This window comes from Sander vitreus, chromosome 9 (genome assembly GCF_031162955.1).
Source record: "Sander vitreus isolate 19-12246 chromosome 9, sanVit1, whole genome shotgun sequence".
NCBI classification, from domain to species: Eukaryota; Metazoa; Chordata; class Actinopteri; order Perciformes; family Percidae; genus Sander; species Sander vitreus.
This window is the reverse complement of record NC_135863.1, coordinates 6,610,643-6,631,948: the sequence shown is the minus strand read 5'-3', so window position 1 is coordinate 6,631,948 and position 21,306 is coordinate 6,610,643. Positions and strand designations below refer to the sequence as shown.

General features: G+C 41.8%; 1 protein-coding gene across 2 annotated transcripts in view; it reads left to right on the top strand.

Annotated features, from left to right (window-relative positions):
• The window catches only part of syde2 (synapse defective 1, Rho GTPase, homolog 2 (C. elegans)), a 49,197-nt gene that overhangs the window by 13,970 nt on the left and 13,921 nt on the right, over positions 1-21,306 (top strand). For both annotated transcript variants that reach the window (XM_078258472.1, XM_078258473.1), the window contains exons 4-5: positions 7,717-8,858; positions 15,813-15,939. In XM_078258472.1, coding sequence (XP_078114598.1) covers positions 7,717-8,858; positions 15,813-15,939 — 1,269 coding nt within the window. The remainder of the gene's footprint in view (positions 1-7,716; positions 8,859-15,812; positions 15,940-21,306) is intronic.

The window sequence follows — 21,306 nt, the reverse complement described above, 5'->3', positions numbered from 1 at the left end:
AGGAAGGTGTGTGTGTGTTTTGTGGTTGCTGTTAACTCAATTTTGGCGTTTTTCCACTACATGGTACCTGCTCGATTCGGCTCGACTCGGCTGCAGTGCCCCGTCCTCCCTTTTCCATTGCAGATTTAGTACCGCCTGCGTGAGGCGAGCGTGGCTGGTCGTCATAGCGACACTGCAGGAAACTACTGCGACCTAACGCGACACACACACACGCACAGAACGTCGAATGTGTGTTGTTTTTGACTCTTGGCATGTGACTGTTACCACAGCCAGAAGACAAATTTTGTTTCAAAAAAAGCAGGAGGCAGCAAAAACCAAACACCGCTGGCTAAACGATTTAAAAATGGCGGTTTTGTTCAGGACACCTCCGTCTGTCGCTAGCAGTGATGACGCACTGATTAGTGACGATTTCATGATCCGACCAATCAGTAGTCGGCAGGTTTATCAAGTCACCTTTTGGTATCGCCTCAGCTCGCTTGGAACCTCGACGGAGGTACTTTACTAAAAAAAAGTACCTGTTGGCAGGTACCAGGTACGTTTTTTCATAAATGAAAGCCAAAAAAGGCAAGTAGAGTCGAGCTGAGTCGAGCAGGTACCAGGTAGTAGAAAAACGCCATTTGCATTGGCTGCAGAGTGACACTGCACTCCTCCTCCACTCACACTGGTTGGGAGGGTTGGAGGATTGGGGGCGGAAAAGAGCAGTTTGCTATGGGTGCTCATTCCACCCTGCATTCAGTGTTCCATCTTTCCACAACAGGGTCAAACTGATGGGGGACACGGATACCAAAACATTTCTATGAATCCTTTTGTGTATTTTCCACTGGTTAGTCCACTGTACCTTTACGGCTCCAGTTTATATAACCTGAAATTCTACACAGTTGATGAGCTGTCCACTCACAAACTGCAGGACAGTTTTCTGAATGCCTTAAAAAGTGATTAAAGTTATTTTTTTAAGAGGAGCTGCAGCAATGTGCAGTACAACAAAAATATGTTTTTTTGAAACTTAAACCATGTAAACCTATTCTGGTACAACCTCTAAATACAATTGTGAACTTGAAAATGAGCATAATATGAGCACTTTAAAGGGCCAAACCAGTTGTTTTGCATGTTTTAGCCCAATTACAAACAACTCAACTATATTTATTTTAATCCTCATGAAAGTGTGTACCAAAATAGCAGACTAGGAAAGGCTGTACCAAACTAAACCTGTTGGTTGGTAACATCATTGTTACCGCCACAGCGAGCCACATCTTTACCACATCTACTATGTGTGTGTGTGTGTGTGTGTTTAGGGTACCTCATCATGTGTTGCCTCACCACATTTTTGAAATGTGTGTCTCCAAGGGAATAATGACCTTTGATGTAAGCTGCAACAAAGTCTTTAAGTTCAAAACACAAGTTGTGCAGCCAGCCACAGTGGTGAGCTCCACTATTTTAGTACCATCTTTTCTTCAAAAATATGAGCCCATACAGACTCCACTTTATCGGCAGGGCTAAAGATTTGACAGGCCTTTCGTTGATTGAGCACAAATAAGAGTGCCTGCTGAATTAATGAACCAGTGCAGATGTAGATGACTCTCTGCGACTATAGCTTTTCTCTGTTCGGCTGGCTGGTTCTTTTTCCCTTACCGGATACACTCCAGACTCCTCATGTGCTGCCTATTGACTGACTTTTTGTCCATCTGAATGCTCTATTTGTATGGAGAATAATGATTGATGGACTTTGGGGGTGGTGAGCATGGTGTGTTCCCAACCTCTTGTTCCCTTTAGCGCCTGTTTGGGGAATCTGACTTGGCCAGCGCTCAGAATGGGATCAGAGCTATTTCTGGGGGTTGTTTTGGTCACGCTGGCTGCTGCGTTTGAGAATTGGCCCAGGCTGCTAAAGTTACATGAGAGTTCAAGCCTCTGAGCTCAAACCTGGAATCTAATCTCAGCTGACGATTGCACGGTTGAGTCTGGAGGAAGTCAGCAACTCAGAGGAGCAACATTGTGAGAGCAGCACTTCAAAAACCAGAACAGATTCCTTAGCTTGGCGCTAGATGTGAAGTTCGGGTCACATAGTTTTCTCATGGCTCTTCCTTTCTGGTCTGTTCTTCATTTTATCACCAGAGCAACTGTAGATAACTGAAAATTCTGAGTAAATTATATTATTATAGTAATAATATTACAGATGTGATTTTGAGTACTTTGCCAGGTGTTATGTCTGCAGATAGATATTGTCACCGAAATAGCGTCACAACTGTGCAAGATGCAGTCATGAATAGGGCTGGGTATCGTTTAAAAAAATTTTCGATACCAGTACCGATACCAATATTGTGACTTCTATACCAGTTCCTAAACGATACTGTTTTCCAATTTTATGAAACAAAAATGAATTACAACATTACACTACAAACTCTTTTAATTTTTTTCAGCTCCTACTATGTGAGCCCTGTCTCTGTGTAAAGAAAAGTTTTTCCTGCCTGCCTCTACGACGTGTAACGTTAGACAGCCAATCACAAACATTATTAGATCTTGGTAGAAGCATGCTCCATGCTTATTGGTTCACCGACGCTGAGGAGATTTGCTCCTTGTGTATTAAAAATTGGGTGATAAATGACGAAGCATTTTTCGATACTCCATACTTCAGAGTCAATTCGTCGGTGCCTAAAAAGTATTGATTTCGGTATCCAGCCCTAGTCATGAAACTTTTCAACGTAGTTCAACGAGATCAAAATGAGGGCTGAGTTTGATGATGGGTGTGGTCCGAGCAAAGGCGTAGGGGGGTAGAAATGATTTCAGATAAATAAGTCATTAGTCAACACTCATCACGTAGCTGTTAGTGCCTTGTTGTTTGGATTGTGGCAGTGCAGCGAGGCCGGTGTGGCTGAAGGCTGTCTAGAATTAGCAGCCACTCTGTCGGTTGAGTTACAGCAGAGCAGGAATGCCTGCAGTGGTAGGCGAGCTAGGCTACATCAGGGCTGCTTTGGCAGGGGGCCATGTTGTGCTAGTGAGAAGGCCTGCATGCTTGGATATATTAGCAGGGGTTTTGTAACCATTGTAATGAAACGCCCGGGCTCCCGCGGCCCCTGAAAGCCCTTCCAGCACTGAATGATTTAGAGCCAAAAGGAGGGGAAGCAGCGCAGAGCCTGGCCTCCAAGTTAAAAAACTACAGGACAAGTATGCCATTCACTGGTTTATTTACACTCCCCCTTGTTTGTCAGCACACCCTGGTCAGCTCTGTTTTTACATTTAAAACACATTTGGCAGACATGCTTGTATGGACACAGATACACACGCACACACACTCAAGTGGTTTTACAGGGGTAATCTGGGACAGCAGATTATCGTCTCTCTCCAAGGCTTATCAGAGTATGCTCAGTGTCTGTCCCTCTCTTTCTCTCACACACACAAACACATATTGTCACAATGTTGTGGGCAAGGTGCCTAATATTGTTTCATAGGAGGACATTTAACATTATCCAACTATTATTTACATCTTGGTGTTGGCTAGAGGGACGATTTGTTTAATGATGGAGGACACAAATATCAGCCATATTTCATAATGATCAGGTCGTCCTTTCACGTGCACATGCAGAGAGGCACCCTCCTCCTGCACCTGTCTGGTGACAGCATTGTGAAAAGCCCTCATCATAAATTCCTGGGCTTTGTTAAGAGGTGTCAGTGGCCGAGGGCTGCAGGGTCAGGGAGGGCGTGTGTGTGTGTATGTGTGTGTTTGTCTTTATGCATGCATATTTACATGCACTCTCTCTTTGTGTTACAGTGATATGGTGAGTGCATGTGCGTGTTAAAGTGTTGGGGGTGGAAACAGTTACCCGGCTCAGGTGACACCCAGAGAAATGCAGACCTTTTGCCCTTTGACCTAGGAACATGGCCCTAGAGGGTTGGGTGTCAAACCGTTGTCCCTGAACCTCAGTTAGAGAGGTGTCATGTTACTCTCCTGGCTGCTGCCACAAGGCCAAAGGCTACAGAGGTGTGTGTGTGTGTGTGTGTGTGTGGCAACAGTCATTAACTGATCTGCCTTACAGCGCTAGTGGACATTGCCCCTGTTCATGTTTATTATCAAATATATGGGACACCATGGAATCTGTTTTGATTCACACTCTTGAAGGCATACTACATACTTACATGTGACATGAGAATCTTTGAGAATAGTCAAGTAAACGGGCATTTATGTTGTCTTTTCTGTGTCCTGCATCTGCATTATTATAGCTATCACATATAGTATGATCCGGCAGTTTGATTGGAATTAGAATCATAATACTGATAGTATAATTCTGATATTGATATACCAACCAATGAATGAATGATGTGATGTACCAAGCGTTGATTCAGAATGGTTGGTCATTATCTACGCTTGTTTTACTTATTCTTCGCTCAGATATCTACATCAGGGAACTGTTGAGACTTATAGATTTTTTTTTATTTAACACATGCATATTTGGCATATTTTGTCAAATGAAAAAGTTCCCCAAACTAAGATTTAAAAAGAAAAAGAAAGAAAGATTGCTATAGGATCATATCAACATGATGCCATTCCACTGAAAGTTGATAAATGATAGCACATCCTGACCCTGTAGTGTTTTCACATTAATAATTATGAATCTGTTTAAACTAGAGACAGGAGTGTAATGACTGTAAATGATCAATGGCATCCTCTTGGTTACTTACAGCTTCTTTAAGTGTGATATAATGTTATATCTACCACATGTGGAACTGTTGAACACTTTGAATAGCAAGTTTTGATCCATTTACAGTTTTGTAGCTATTTACATTGTACTTACTGTATATCATACATTTCATTCTTATTAGTACTGTTAATACTCAGTACATTGTGTAGAGAAATTAATATTATAGAAGAACTCAAAAGTGTTTCATGTACAAGGAATTTCTCTCCTGAAAACCTTGTTTCAGACCTGACCAGGGCTCTCTGTGTACCTGACCCCACCCCAGATATTGTTTGGTGAGTTTGCACTTCCAGTGCCCTCCACCCATGTTCTCCCTTCTCAGAGCGCCTCTGTGTCTATTATTGGCAGGAAGCCGTGACAGGGAAGGCTACTCAGCCAGGGGGAAAAGGAGGCTAAACATGGTTTGGTGAGGAATGTGAGAGAACAGCCGTGTTCATTTGTACATTCACCAGCCAGCTTGCCAGCCTTCCAGTCGACCATCCAGACCTCTGAGTGCCGGGACAAGGGGCGCCTTTGTCCCCCATCTGCCGGCTACACCCTGCCCTGCTCCTGCCCCCCATCTTACCCTTCTCTCCATCCTGTTGCACCTCCTCTGCCTCCCTCTTTTCACTTGTGGGCCCTCGCCCCAGAATAGCACAGCAGGTCCCCTCTGAAAATAGAGCTGGTGATGTTGGCAGGGTCAAACTCTCTCTCTCTCGCTCTTCTTTCAACTTTGTATCTCTCTCTGTTTTTCTCTCTCTTTCTCTCTTACAAAATCACTTGTTTCTGTTCGGTTATTTTGAGAAATTAATTTATCTGATTAAAAACAACAAAAGCATTTATATATATTTATAATTTATATGTATCTAGGCCAGTTCTAAAAGCACTTCTCTCAAGGCCCTTAGGAGGTAAACTCTTTTTGCAAAGTCATGTCCTGCATTAAGCTCACATGGACCCATGCCGCGAGATATATATAAGTGTGAAAAAAGGCAGGTTAGCCACGGAGGAAATCTTATTAAAAGGGGAAATAGCTGTTTGAGACCGGCTCAAGTTTCCTGTTGGGCAAATAGCAGGATGCCCATAATTTGACAAATTCTACTTAAATCACTCAAATGGCTCCGTGCCAGCTATTTCTCTTCTCTTGCTAGATTGATTATTTGCATGTGGAAAATGATTGAAAAGGTAGTGATGGTGACAGAGCTCCTAAGCAGTAAGAATGTACAAGGTGCACTGGTAGATCATTTTTTGTTGTCATTATGGCAGTTGCAGTCAGCACATACAAATGGATGGAGGTTGTATGTACAGTGTACAAGAGAAAATATCAAGACATATTAACAGTGATATTAAAATGTAGACATTTAAAATGTACAGAATAGAAACAGACACAGCAATTTTTGGTTGTAAAAACAATGCTGACAACCTTTTAAGTGGATATGGCCTATTTACACATCCAGCTATAGTAGTAACATAAGCATTCATTTGGAGTTGTGTTTCTGTTTACTTGATAAATATTCACTCTCCTTTTAGCTCTGGTTTGGTCTCCACCAACTCCGGAGGGAAATATCTGGCTCTTTAGCAAATTTGCTAACTTTGTCTTTCTGCTGTTTGGTGCTGTACAGGTAAGGGACAGTGGGTTTATGGAGCTTTTTTTTTTATTTTATTTTTTTTTATACTAAAAACAGCTGTCTGCTGCGGCCGAAAATGGCACTGAGAGTGGTGAAAGTGAACCAATATAGTAAAGTTGCAGGCCTTAAAACCAAAACTATGGGCCGCCCTGGTAGCTCACCTGGTAGAGCATGCGTACCATGTACCAAGGCTCAGTCCTTACTGCAGCGGCCAAGGGTTTGAGTCCAACCTGCGGCCCTTTGCTGCATGTCTTCTCTCTCTCTCTCTCCCTCTCCCCTTTTCCTGCCTACAACTATCCTATCAATTAAAGGCCAAAATGCCCCCAAAAAATGAATAAATAGAGCCGACAGACACTAAGGCTCTTTGGAGTTGAGGGGAACTTGAGACTGCTGATAATTCTCTGTGGGTCTATAAGTGATACCTTTTGACATTACACATTGGTGATTTGATTCATTTGTTTATATAAAAAAAGCAGTTTTAAACATTATAGGATTAATAGCCCAGCCACAGAAAGGCTCTTGATGGATAAGCGACCTCATGTGAAAAACCACATGAATAAAACGTAAAGTCACAGTCCTGTATACTAATTAATGGCTGTCACTTCTGCAAAGAACTCTAGACCCTGAAATTTCATGTTGTAGACATCTAGTTAGAATGCCGCGCAGAACTGCCAACAAGGTCCAATCCAAATGGATATTTTTCAACTTGAATAATGACTGAGTAACTCTAGCACAGTCCTGAAGCAGTCGATGTCTCTAGACAGACATGTCCCTACTTATAGACCACTTTTTCCTGGAGCTGCAGCTAAAGACCTCCTGAAATGTCCCTGGTGTTTGCTTGAATGAAGCCCACTTAAAGCAAAGGGGCCTCATGCCTCAAACTCTCTGTGATATTGGTGTCATTTCAGCAACATTTCATCATATAAAACCCTGTCTAGGTTTACATATATAGACTGTATTATATAGTGCTCAAGTGTTTATGAAACATTGCCTGTTGAATGTGTCTCTTTCAGTGGATTACTGGGTTGCATGTAAACCTAATCACTTGATGATGTGCCATGAAGGTGTAGTGTTTTTCTGAGAGACTGTAAATTATGGCTCTTGCACACTTTGCCTTTAGTGTTAGTCTTTTCTTTCCTGTCTGTCTTTGCTGGACATCTGAACAGTTACTTCTAATCATGGGAGTGAGGTGGCTTGTCTAGTGAAACCAGTGATTACAGTGACTATAAGAACTTATGACTGGTGGTAACCATTTGTTCCTGCGAGTAATCCAACAATTGCTTTCTAAATATTTTTCCTACCAAAGAATTTGGCTGTAAAAAATGTTTAAACTTTTTCACAAAGTTTCAACCAAAGAAAAATTCAAAATACGTAAGGCTCTCCTTTTAATCAGTTTTTCTCTTGCCCTGTTATTTCATCTGTAGATGGTCCTGACCTTCCCAATGCCGTCGGGTCCCCTCCCTCCAGCCCAAACCCAGCCAAGAAGAGCAGCTCCATCAACTGGTCCTTCCCAGACAAGATTAAGTCCCCGCGCACCGTAAGGAAGATCTCCATGAAGATGAAGAAGCTTCCAGAGCTTAGCCGGAAACTCAGTGTCAAGGGGACCCCGAGTAGCAGTAACAGCAACAACGGCAACGGAAGCAGTCATTTAGAGCCCAGAGCCCATTCTCCCCGAAACAACGTGAGCGGGTCAGAGGCTGTCCCCCATTCCTCAGGCCCTCCCAGATTAGCTGCATCTGGGGGAGGGCAGGCTAGCCGCAATGTGATCTCACGCTACCACCTGGACAGCAGTGTGTCCACACAGCACAGCTTCAGCAAGAAGAAAAGCAACGGCAGCTCAAAGTCTGCCAGTAAAGGTGGCTACCTCAGTGATGGTGACTCACCTGAGCTGGTGGCTAAATCCGGGAAGCATGGCTCTTCAGAGGGGAAGGGAGGGAAAGGCAAGGAGACAGAGGGTGGAGGCGGAAACTCTAAACTCAATGGCACGGACTTAGACATTGATGCTTTCCGCCATTACAGCTTCACAGAGCAGCCCAAGTGTAGCCAGTTTATCTCGGGACTGATGAGCCTGCACTTTTATGGCGCTGAGGACCTGAAGCCTCCACGCATTGACTCTCGAGATGTCTATTGCGCTATTCAAGTGGACTCAGTTAATAAAGCACGAACCGCTCTCCTCCAATGCCGAACTACCTTCTTAGATATGGACCACACCTTCAACATCGAGCTGGAGAACGCCCAGCACCTAAAGCTGGTGGTGTTCAGCTGGGAGCCCATGCCGAGACGCAACCGCGTCTGCTGCCACGGCACGGTGGTACTGCCTGCACTCTTCCGGGTGACACGTTGCCACCAGCTGGCGGTGAAGCTGGAGCCGCGGGGCCTGATCTACGTCAAGCTGAGCCTGATGGAGCAGTGGCAGAACTCCCTCGATGGTGGGCCAGACAGAGACAGGGAGCCCCATGTGTTTGGTGTGGAGGCGTGGCGGGTGGTGGAGAGAGAGAACACGGGACTGATGGTGCCGCTGCTTATAAGCAAGTGCATCAATGAGATTGAAAAGAGAGGCTGCCAGGTGAGTCTGCAGACGGATAAAAGAGTTTGGCTTTGAAAAAAGAAAAGAAAACTATGTTTCTGCCAGAGCTGTAACAAATACAGATATAATATAAATATACACTCCGAAATAATTGCGATTAACGATATAATTGTCTCTTTCAGTCAAATTTAAAAATATGTATTTATTTATTACTTTTTAAAACAAATTAAAGTTTTGAATGAATTCCAGGATAAATCTTTTGGCGATATAATCACTGTCATGTGACCCAGATAATCTAATAACGCAGCCTATAAAGTTAACCACGCCAAGAAAAAAGTTCTAACTGTATCCCCTTTGTCATTTTTGTTGCTATGAACGTGTTTAGGGTCAACAGTCTGACCATATACTTATATAATTAAAATTTGGCATATCTAAAGAAAATCCACAATGACAGCAACCGTCAAAGTTATACCCTTTAGCACCTTAGCTAATGTTAGCAATTAATTGTGGTTAAAGAAACGGTGATTATGTAAAATAATTGACAATCTAATAATTGTTACAGGCCTAGTTTCTGCTGGTCATGATAAGTGCTGCAGCTTTTGTTCCCTTATTTATTAATCTGTCTGTTTTGTTTTTAATTAATCGATTAATACTTTACGTATATGTATGATATACATTATATATATTAGGGCTGTCAAAATAACACGTTAATTTTTATTAATTAATCTGAGAAAAAATAACGCATAAAAAAATAATAAAGCAGATTAATCCATTCCATATTGACGTTTGACCCGGAGCCTCTAGCCACCATTGGACTGTAAAATGAAGGAGGGAGACGAGAATGTGCTGCCTGGATCATTAATTGGAACATTTACTTGTACAAATCTTCTTCCTGCCAACCCTGGCTACTGAAATCTGGTGCCACTGATATGTCTGCGTTTCTCTCTGATGCTCTGAAGACGATACAGACAACACAAACCCCGCTGCATGTGACGCTGGTTAACACAATACTCGACAGCAGCTAACGTTAGCCTACCACTAGCTAGTAGCTGGATTAAACACGGTTAAAATGCTGACAGCTAACGCTAAACGGTGTAAAGTTTGACTGTGTTTTACTGTAGAGGATTCAACACCGGTATGTAACAATCTGCAGCTGCCGACGGAAAAACAACACAGACGGTGCGTTCAATGAAACTGGTAAACTACAGCCTCGTGCTGCATTTGAAGTTATAGTAAATGTCCTTTTTCCATCTGGTGGTTGTTTTTGTCGTTAAACAGCAATTTACTAGTGAAATAAGTTATTGTTATTGTTATACATTATTATTAAATCATTTAATTTTGACCATATGGCCTTAGCAATAAACAAGCCGTTCTTTAATGTCACCAACTGTTGTTTAGTACCCTTTTTTTTTTCTTTTCTTTTTTTACTTTCTGAAAAAGTATCAGTTCAGGCACCATTAATTATGTATGCGATTAATTTCGATTAATTAATCACAGAGAATGTAATTAATTAGAGTACATTTTTTTAATCGATTGACGAGCCCTTATATATATATATATACACATACGTATATACAGTCAATGTGGCTGGGCTGTAGGATACAATAATATAATGCATTTTTGTATGAGATATGTGAGAGTATACAGAGAGAAATAATCCCACATTCATAGCATCCATTTAGCTCAGTGTGCTGTGAAACGGGTGCTCACCCTGCAGCCAGTTATAATGCTGGATGACTGGCATGAGCATAATGGACAGCAGCGATGTATCGCACTTCATGATGTCTCTGAGCCTTCCTGGGGCGGCTGGCTCTTTTATTCAAAGAGGAGAAAGACTCTGAGTTAAGAGACTGACGTGGTGGTGGTGTTGATGGTGGGGTGTTCCCCTTGATCATGTGATCATCTCTTGTTTTGTCTCCCCCCCCCCTCCACATTTCATGTGCTCTTTGAAGCCCAGAGAGAGGCTGCAGCGTTTCTCCTAATTAGAGCTGAGACAGCAGCAGTAAAAGTGCGTGGCCGTTGTTCCTGACTGATCACTCTAGGGGGGCATGCCAGGGGCAGCGGGTGCCTGGGGCCAACAGACAACATTAGGTCTCTCCAAGGAGCCTGTCTGTCAAATCAGACCCCCCCCCCCCGTCGTCGGCCACTTGTGCAGCATGCTGGGCTTCGAGCAGGAGTAGTAACAGCAAACCTGATAGTCACTTGTTTAATAGAAGTTCAGGTTTCATTGCATTTCTTTCTTGTTAGTAGATAATTAGTCTATGTCCTTGACGTTCCACTTCCAGGATTGCTCCGTTGCCGCCGGAAAATCCGCTGGATTTCACTCATTTAGGCTGGATATCCGTTACCTTGGGCTTCCTTTGTGTTGGCATTTTAAACTCCGGCCGATTTATAAGGACTATGGTTAACCTTTTCTCAGATCTCTGCAGGGTAAATCCAGACAGCTAGCTAGACTATCTGTCCAATCTGAGTTTTCTGTTGCATGACTAAAACAACTTTTAAACGTACACCTTCCACAAAAGTTCCTTCCGAGCCTATTTTGCAGCGGCACCGTAGCTTTTCTCCGGTACTTAGCACCGCCCAAGACGACTGTGATTGGTTTAAAGAAATGCCAATAAACCAGAGCACGTATTCCTCCCATCCCTGAATGCTATGTGGAGTACGACTCTCCTTGCTTCTTGCTACGTGCTTTGGAGGAGGGTCTGGCAAAGTTAGACTAGTAGATAATGAGCCTGCGTATCTTAGCTGGTAGTGCATTTGACTAGACCAGTGATTCTCAATGTGAGGTCCATGGCTCTCTGCCCGGGTTCCGTGAACAGTTTTCAGATGAATTCATTTAAACTATTATGACTTTTTACATAGTTCAACAAATAATATATATTTTTTTTTAAATATAATTAATCATAGATTACATTCTGATCTTACAAATCTATAACTCTTAGAATCTGCAAATATGTTTAATACTTGTCCAATATCTTTCTAATACATTTATATTGTGTTCTTTCACATAACATAACTAAGACTATAGAAGTGTAAAAAATGGGCTACGACAAATTGTTTCAAGTGACAAACTTCACGGCTTACCCGGTATATTCCCTTAATCTAAGGGGTCCTTGGCTGAAAGAAATTTGAGAACCTCTGGACTAGATTACCAACTAATGATTGTTTTCAACATCCATTAGTCAGTCTGCCTCTTGTCTGCCTCTTGTTTCTCCCTCTGGCTCTGTTTTTTCACTCAGTCGTTGACACTATTTGTCTCCTTTCCCTCGCAATGTTTCTTCTAATCACTCTCTCCCCCCCTGTTTTGCTGTCTTTTTTCATTACAGAGATGCAGAGTAGACTTTGTACAGAGTATCAGTCTGAGATCTAGTGTAAGGGCTCCCCCAGGTTGCAGGCAGACAGGGGTTAGGACAGGGTTGACACCAGATCCCAGAGGAATTTGCAGGTTGTGTCACTAAAGCATGTACAGCCAGACGTGCAGCGGTGTGCTTTTACAAATGATTATGTGGATGTTTGATGGAGACTCTTTCAAAAAAAACATGTGTGTCCTAAGGGCTTTTAAGACGATGGATGATTGTGGGTGTTTTGAAAAGACTGCACATAATGTCTGTTAGACTGGAGTTACGTATGTGAGCACTCTGTACCCATAAAAAGAGACATAAAAAAGGATTTATCCCAGTAGCCCACATACTACTTTACATGACAGTAAAAGATGCACACAGATGTTGTGACATGTTATGAATGGCTATGCACTATTATTTTATGACTAGAACAGACATCTCAGCATTGTGTTGGTAAAGGTGTAAATTTTGACTTGACACACATGTGACTTCCAGACTAAAGCCCTTTTCAGACATTGAATCAGTATCATTGCTGGCTTCAGCTGTCTGTTAAAGGAATGTCTTTTGGGCTTTCAAACACAAGTCTCCGCTACGTAAATAATGAGTAAGTAATTCTGTAATGACTCTTTTCAAACATGACATAAAGGCAACAATATTTGGGCTATATGTGGCATCTGGCACAGTCAAGAGACTGGCAGAAAGAAGAATTTCTGCAGTTTTCTTACAGGCTACATCATTAAAATATCAATAAATTATTTTGCAGTTGAAGACTTAATGACGATAAGCACGAGGGACGCTTGACTGCTCTTAGTGAATCCCTTAATAACTTTTCTCATTAATTTCATAGTCTGTTAGGTACATTTTAAAAATGTAATACCTTTTTTATAGTAAAAGCATCGTTAAGAGGTACAAGATGTAAAGTTGTGACTCCCCTTTAATTTTAACTGGCTTACTGGATATTCATACAAGAAGAGTGTTTTTCTAATTAATTAATGTGGTTATTCTAGCTATCTGTTAATGCGAAGTATTCAATTTAAACTTGATCAACAAAAATTAGGGTTAGGTGTTGTGTAAATATATCCATCCTAATAGAGGATTAGAGCTTTAGGGAATTGTGATGAACATTTTTCAACATTTTCAGACATTTTATTTAACCAAAAAACGTTGGGATTAATTGAGAAAGAAATTGCCACATTAATGCAGCCTTACTTTTGTTCTTGTGTCATGCGCTGAAGGTTTGCATTTGCTCTCCTGTGACATGTTTATGTTCAAATGTGGGAAATCCTTGAATCATGGAGTAGTTCTGTCATTTTGTCATGAAGCTGAGAACAGATCATTATTTCCCTGCTATTGTTGATAAGAAAAGCGAGTCATGTTTAAAGGAAGTCAACAACCTGGTGAACTGACTTTGATGGAACGCTCAAGAGCATTAATGCGGTCAAATGCACTTTCCTTTCTTTCCTTTGATGTCTCTATAAAGTATTTAAGCTGATCCGAAACCAAAAAAGAAACTGATCCCATCAATGGTTCTAGAGTCACTGAAAATCCACATTCCTGTCTAGGGAACTTGTTTGGTTTTGTGGTCATTGTGTCTGCCTTATTCTGCATATAGGTCTTGGCTGGTGCTGCCTGTTGTGTTGCCCGGCAGCCACAGTGCATAAGTGCAAGCCCTCTTTTTGCTAACAGCTGTTCCACGCTTGTGCTCGGCTCTCCTCCAAAGAGAGACTCTTTTTTTTTTCTGAATGGACTTGTTGTTCATTGTGCTCAGTGACTTCTGTTTACTCTCACATAAAGGCAAATCCCTGCCTAATCTGTACTCCTCTCTCCTTCTCGTGTGAGGTTTAGATAACACTGGTCCACTCGACGAGGAGCGCTCACAAATAGTTGGTCTGGTGGAGAGACATAGTGCTCCTACGCTGGAGCCCGGAAAGGCCAGCAGTGTGCATATGTGTGTACAAATGTGTGTGCGTATTTGTGTTTGTGTGGAACTGGACCCAACCCGCCATTCACAGCCCACTGACTTAACACGTTACCGGGGCAACCACACCAGTTGGTCTGCTATGCCACATACCAGACAGACACATGTAGGAGAAATTATGGTATGTCTGTAACCAGGCCTAATCCCAACATAACAAGGGGAACATTGGTGCCAAGTTTCAACTATCAAATGTCAACGTCTGGAGGAAATTGTTAAGAGTTTCTTTAGGTCACTCCGTGGAGGCTTAGTTAAAGAAACATTAATGGTTTATGGCGCAGTGGTTCCATTTTTAATGCTGAGCTGTCAGCTAGGTTTTTAGAAGAGCTCAGTGTTTATCCAGTCAGTAATAAAGATGTGACATTTTCATCACACCTCTGAGGGTAGTTTGTCAAAACATAGCGACCATTCTTTCTTTTATTCACTTTAAAATAAGCAAAGTGATGAAACTCAAGCTCACAGTATTAATTCACAGCAGTGTTTTAAAGTTAGACTTAATATCATTTAAAGAAGTTATAACCAAATATTCCCTTTTACAATTGAAATGTAAAATTCATAAGCAACAAAACGTACTGTTGCTCATTTCAGTCAACTCAGGAATTTTACCACTACAACCTTTCTTGAGTTGTATCTTATAATGGCTAATGTTAGCTAATTTGCTGTGCAACTAACATTGCTGAGTCACTTTGCTGACTTTTAGAACTTACCACACTATCCTGTAACTAACTGTTATTCGGCAAATGTTATTCTTTCTTTAAAGTGTATAAATAAGTGAATAAATAACACAATATTATTATAAGATATACTTTTGCTTTAGACAGTAGCCTACACTTGAGCTTTTGCCACCAAAAGTGGTTTTGTATTACCACTAGCTTATTTTGGCTAATATTAGCAACATATTGCTTTGTCATGCTGACTTTTGACTCCTCTCTCTTCTGTTACTCTGCATTGTAGCATGTCAAGTAAATATTTCAGAGGTTTTATCTTTTTTTGTTAAGCAAGAGTTATGTAGTCACATTTTAAATGTTTAAAACTGTCTCTGTTGAGAACGTGCAACTGGTGGTCAGTTAAGTCGAGTTAGTTTTATTTGTCTTGCCCAAGATTGTGTCAGGGCTTTAAAATTTGTATAACATATTACTTTGTCTGTCTTTACACCCTCGATTTGGAGAAAAAAACAAAATCGGAAAAATAAAAAGGGAGAATCCTTAAGAAGAACAACAGAGGGATCCCTCTTTCACGATGCACATACATTCAAAAGGTGCAGTATCTGCAGAGTAGACAGAGGTATCAGAATTAAGATATAGAGAAATAGGATTACTATACTAAGTAGATCAAAAGTAGAATATAATGTATGTTAAGTAAAATAAGTATATAGTAAATACAGATGATGGCGTTGTGCTGCTCCACGCTAGGCCTCCTGTGTACCATCATAAAGTGGGCCCTGATAGAGTTAAATATACAATATATAATATGTTGTCACTCGTCAAGTAAGCTGCCTTTTTGTAGAACTAAAACAGATAAGAGTTTTGAGACACATGGGTTTTCTGTGAAAGTAGTTTTGGCTTCTGCCCAGCACATTGTTTGAGTGCAGTCTTGATCGATAGCGTTGTAAAAGTGTCTGCCTCTCTGTCAAATGTTTTGTTTACTTGACCTACTTGTGTGGTTATATGTTTCCAGGTGGTTGGTCTATACCGTCTGTGTGGCTCTGCAGCCGTGAAGAAGGAGCTACGTGAGGCGTTTGAGAGAGACAGCTACGCCGTGGAGCTGTCTGAAAACGTGTATCCTGATGTTAACGTCATCACAGGTAAGTTGATCACTGGTAACAGAGAACATAAGTAGAGAGTCACTCACCACACACACTCAGTAAAATTAGGAATTGGTTATTTAACTAGGTAGTTTTCCCAAAGAGCATTAGTGTCCTTCTTGTCCTGTATTTCATTAAGATATTACATATTACACTGAGTATACAAAATGTTATATAATTAGGTTTCCCATGAAACAGACGGAACAGATGATCCAAGATCAAATCTATTTCTATTATCGGATATTCCACCGATTATTTTCTAGATTGTCAGAAACTAGTGAACTGCTCATCACAATCTCCCAGAGCCCAAATTAACATCTTCAAATTGCTTGTGTTATCCTGAAAAAAATCACTTAAACTTAAAAGATATCGGTGCAACCTCTAGCTCACCCTGTAGAGTATGCGCCCCATGTGTGTGCGAGCAACGGAATTAACTAAAATCAGGGTAAGCTGTAGGATTTGCAGAGAAGAAGAGTTACTTAATCAAGAGATCAACATTAATAAAAACAAAGAAATAGAACGGTTCTCAAATGGAGTCTGGATTCAGTATTGATCCAGTCCTTTCCCCAGTAAACGTGTCTGAACTGATGTGTCCTCTGTAGATAGGTCAGCACGTGTACGTCTAAGAGAAGAGCGTGTGTGAGTTTGCTGTTTGTAGTAAAAGCATTCCAGCAGTCAGCTAACCGTGTAGACCAGTGCCTGAAGAAAGGACACACACAAACACGCGCGCACGCACGCACACGCGCGCACGCACGCACACACACACACACACACAAATCAGACCATGTTGTACATTCAGGTCATTCTTTCTTCTTCAGGTTTGTGGTTGAGACATGCTTATAGGACACGTTTTAGTAAATACAAAGTATTCAGTCTGCTTATGATGGCAGAGTAAGTATGAAAGTTGTTTTATTGTCCCACTGCAGTGCTGCAAATGTTATGTCCCGCTATGTATTATTTAAAGGCATTAATTTAGATGACACTCAGACTCCTGTGAGTTGCAGCTTATTTCCGCTTCGTTGCTGTGAAATAAAACATGGAAACAGTGAGTTACAGCACATTACACAGAGTCTTCAGCTTACAAAAAACAGCCGTGTCATTGGATTGAGTAATGACTCCAGCAGTGCGACAGATGAGGGGGGAGGGCGAAGTTGTAGAAAATGACCTGGTCATGATTTTTTGTTTCTCCCACAAAAAGAGGAAGACCATGGAAACCCCTGGGCATTGTAGGACCTGCTGTTGGTTTTGGGAAGAGGCCCCGTATAGGCGTCGTCCTATCATGCCTGCTTTGATCCACATGCATTTGCATGGCAGGGCAAAGAACACAGTTAACAGTTGAGCGGGTTAGAAAAAAAGGGCCGGGACTAGCGAGGATTGTTGGTTTTTGCTCGCTGCCTAAATTTGCTCCAACAAGCGAGTTGCTGTTGCAGATGGACCTGAGTGAGTGGAAGAGGGCAGGGCAGGGAGAGGGGGAAGGGAGGCAGATGATGGGTTTATGGTGTGTGCTGCAAAAATGTTCATCTGCGATATTATCATGGGTTTAGTCTTAAAACGTACTTTCCTGAGACATTTGGTGAAACAATGCCCATTTATTGACTTTATTTAAGTTTTTTTTGCCAGGATTTTGAAACGTAATCTCAATGTTTTACGGAATGCCTTCTAATTTGAATTCATAACTGAAGTGAAATGGCCCATCGTCTTATATTGTCTACATCTTTCAAATGTAAAGGCTGATAAAAATGGAGTCTCTGCAGTGTGGAGTCAGACTGGACTAGCTAATGAGCGAACAGCATCGGATGAGCTAAGAGGGCTGGCGTGTCACACAGCTAATTTAAAAGCAAAGGTAGTGAAAGGGATTATCCAGAGATCAGAGTTCAATCCAAAGCTTGCAAAACATGCTCAGTGTGCAGCCTGCCATTGTTTCAAATCACAATTCACTCAAAAGAACCAGAAAGGTGTTACCAACACGCTGTGGAAAAACAAGACAAACCATATTATCTTCAGCAGTTTGTGTTCAGTAAACACTCTTTCTGCTCTCTATTTAATCTGTATAATCTGTTTAGAGGGTGGTCATAGAAAGAGTCTGTGTTGCCAGGGGCGTTTCTAGGACTTGAGGAGGTTCAGGGCTAAATAAACTGAATGCAATGCAAAACGGGGATTGGCAGGGTTTGTTTTAGCTGCCCAGTTTGTAGATGTTAGTTAAATAGCACCAACATTTGGCCTAATCATAACTGGCCTAGGAACCCAATTTTATATAAATTGGTATGCCCCTATTTCTACCTTTTTCTGAATCAGTGTATGCTGGAAATATTTTTATGTAATGTCTAACATAGATTTCAATCCAAATATAAACTCTGGGGCGAGAGATCCGGGGCTATTCTTAAAACATTGGGGGGCTGTAGACGGGGATGCCCAGGCCTAACGACCTCTCTACGTGTTTCTGTAGAGCAGCTGCAGTGTGCTGGGCGATGTGGAGGTGTGGACCAATGGGATTCACAACCTCCATCAACTGCTGGCAATCATCTAACAACTCACTGGAGTAGTTAGATGATAGTAGTCAATTAGTTTTTCATTTAATTTTGTTTTAAATGAGTGTTGGAAGTCCTGTCTCCTATTCTCAGCTTCTTTACACTGCATGTACCAAATACAACTTTCCTTTATTAATCCCATAAGAGAGGTAGAGGAATTAGAATAAGAGTCTCAAATTGTCATAAGCCAACCCTCTGTTCATGGTCGCTTCATATTTACTGTATAGACATAAGAGTGGTGTCGATCTTCTCGTCTAATAGTACGTGTCCATTGTCAGCATCATTTCCCCACTTCCCATTCATTTCTATGGGAGCAGCCATGCAATGCATTCTGGTAGCGTTGAGGGGACTTTTGGAGAAGCGGGGCGTTGATTCGCCCGCTCCTCATTTGCATAAAGTTGAATCCAGCCAACTTTATGCAAATGAGGAGCGGCCGGCTCGGTTTGCCGCCTCTCAAAAGCTGACGAAAATCTTTAAACTGACCGTTGTCGATCTGAAATGAAGACAGATTCAGCTGCTGCATAGCCTATTTCTCGCTTTAAATGTTTTCAGAAACACGTTTCGCTGAACTATTTTCGTAAAAATACTAGATCGTATTCTGAACAAGCTGCCATTATGGTTGGTTTTGAAATTCGGGAGCAGCCAGCCCCACGTGACGCGTTCGTCCAATAAGCTGCAGCCATTGCGGTTGTAGGAGGGTTTAGACTGTTTTCTTTGTTTGTCAGTGGTCAGTGAAGAGAAACTAGTGGCAAGCTCACTAGCGTGCAATGCTGGGAAGCGGGGCGATCCCATCTGTGAAAACAACGTGTATATGGACATGTACCATAACCCTCAGCAAGAAAGCTAATTAGGGTATTTTCCAAAAGTATTTAATTAAATAGTTATTTAAATTGCTTCTTCTTGTTTTCAACCACTTCAATTTACATTCAGTTGTTTCCTTTATTAATGCTGTTGGAGAAGAAGAAGGTTTATTGGAGCAGGACTTTTAGACAGTTTAGACAGCCTGTGTAGCCATTTGTATTGTCATATAGTTTTAATACATCAAATTATCAGATGATGTTTTTCTTCCCGATAAGAGAGAGGCCTCACTTAGTAGTTTGGAGTGGTAATGAAGGCCATTAAAATCTCATAGGACTGTTTGGCAGTTTAGTTTATGACATCAGCAGTGCCAAGAGACAGCAAAACCAGAGTCTCTAACCTCAAAGTAAAAAACGATTCATTTTGAAATTCACACCTTACAGATTACTCTGGTTGGATTTAACAAATACACAATGAATAACTGTGGAAAAAGTTTGGTTTTAGAGGACACCGTAGCAACCTCAACTAATGATTAAGCCCTCAACTCAACCTGCTTTGGCCTTTTGTGTGGAAACAAAGCTTCCAAAGTGATCCAATGATGAGAAACTTCCATCCAAATATCTGTCCTCTCTCCTGGGAAAATGAAACCAGTGTCCCAAGCCCTGCTGGTTGACAGCTCAGCACAGTTATTGATCCTTGTTTGAGGTCTTCTAATTTGCCTGGCCTGACTCGTCTTTTCCATAGCCTAGTTCCCTACTTTGCCCCCCACCCTCAGCAGTACACCAGTGAAGACATGGAAAGTCATTAACAAGTGCCCCCTTTGTTGCCGAACAAACACAGATGGTATTTGGCTCACGCATGGGGGATTAGCTGAACCCTGGGCTGTCCGGGGAAGCAGACAACCACTTTACAGAGAGCTGCAGGACAGTGTAAGTGTCAGAATATTTTTTAAACTGCAGGTCAGGAATCAAAAAGACATATTTCTGATGCTCACAGTTAGGAATGGGGTTTACTCATTTTGGGTTTTTTTGGGCTAAGGAAAAGTTCAAGAAACTACAGGGTAAAGCTTTACCGTGCCACCGGACAAGGCAGTGGCACACACATCTCCTCTGGCCCCCCCTAGTGCTGTGGGGGCGTGCAGGACAGCAGGGAGGGGGCAGGACGGAGAACAAACCCCCATTTGTTCTCAAGGCGAAGCGTTGACTGCAGCACTGACAAGCGGAGTGACCTTCCGCTTTGTTTGAACAAGAGGTCAAAGGTAGAGCCGTGCCCCAGTGAATTGTGTGACCCGTAGTGTTTGGTGGCACATTTGGAACATTAAAAGTCTGAATTGATTCACAATTCTTTTAGCTGCTATAGTCTGTAGCTTTAATTACATGCTTTGAAGCTTTGATTTAGGGGGTTGTTTTTCTTCAATGCTGAGCTGCTTTTGATTGCAGTTCGGTCTCAATCAGCCATACGTGTGGGTGGAGATATATGTACGTGTTGTTCCTATCCCTGCTGGTATAAAGCCAAACCCCAACAGTTTAAATGTGAGAGAAAAGACACTCAGTGTGTGATTGCTGTCAGCGTTGTTATAAAGGAAAGTGAAGCACCTGTAGTGGAAGCACACCTGTTCACCCCTGAGTACATGACCTTGTGTGTGTGTGTGTGTGTGTGTGTGTGTGTGTGTGTGTGTGTGTGTGTGTGTGTGTGTGTGTGTGTGTGTGTGTGTGTGTGTGTGTGTGTGTGTGTGTGTGTGTGTGTGTGTGTGTGTATATATATATATCAGGCACCAACAGGGGCTAAGACACAAAAGTAAACACTAGTAACTGACTCATAGCAGGCTAATGATTTACCTGAATGGCTGTATTCTCCTCACTTTAGACAAACACAAGCACATGAGCACAAGGTTTGACTGACTGGTGTATTTTTTTATTAATTATTGAAATGTAAAGAGCCTAAACACACATGGTAAATTCTCATATATTGCATGCGAGGCATGAAGAGGATGCTTTGTTTCATGAAGCAGTGCTTACGTAAAAAAGTCCTGCTTTTGTTG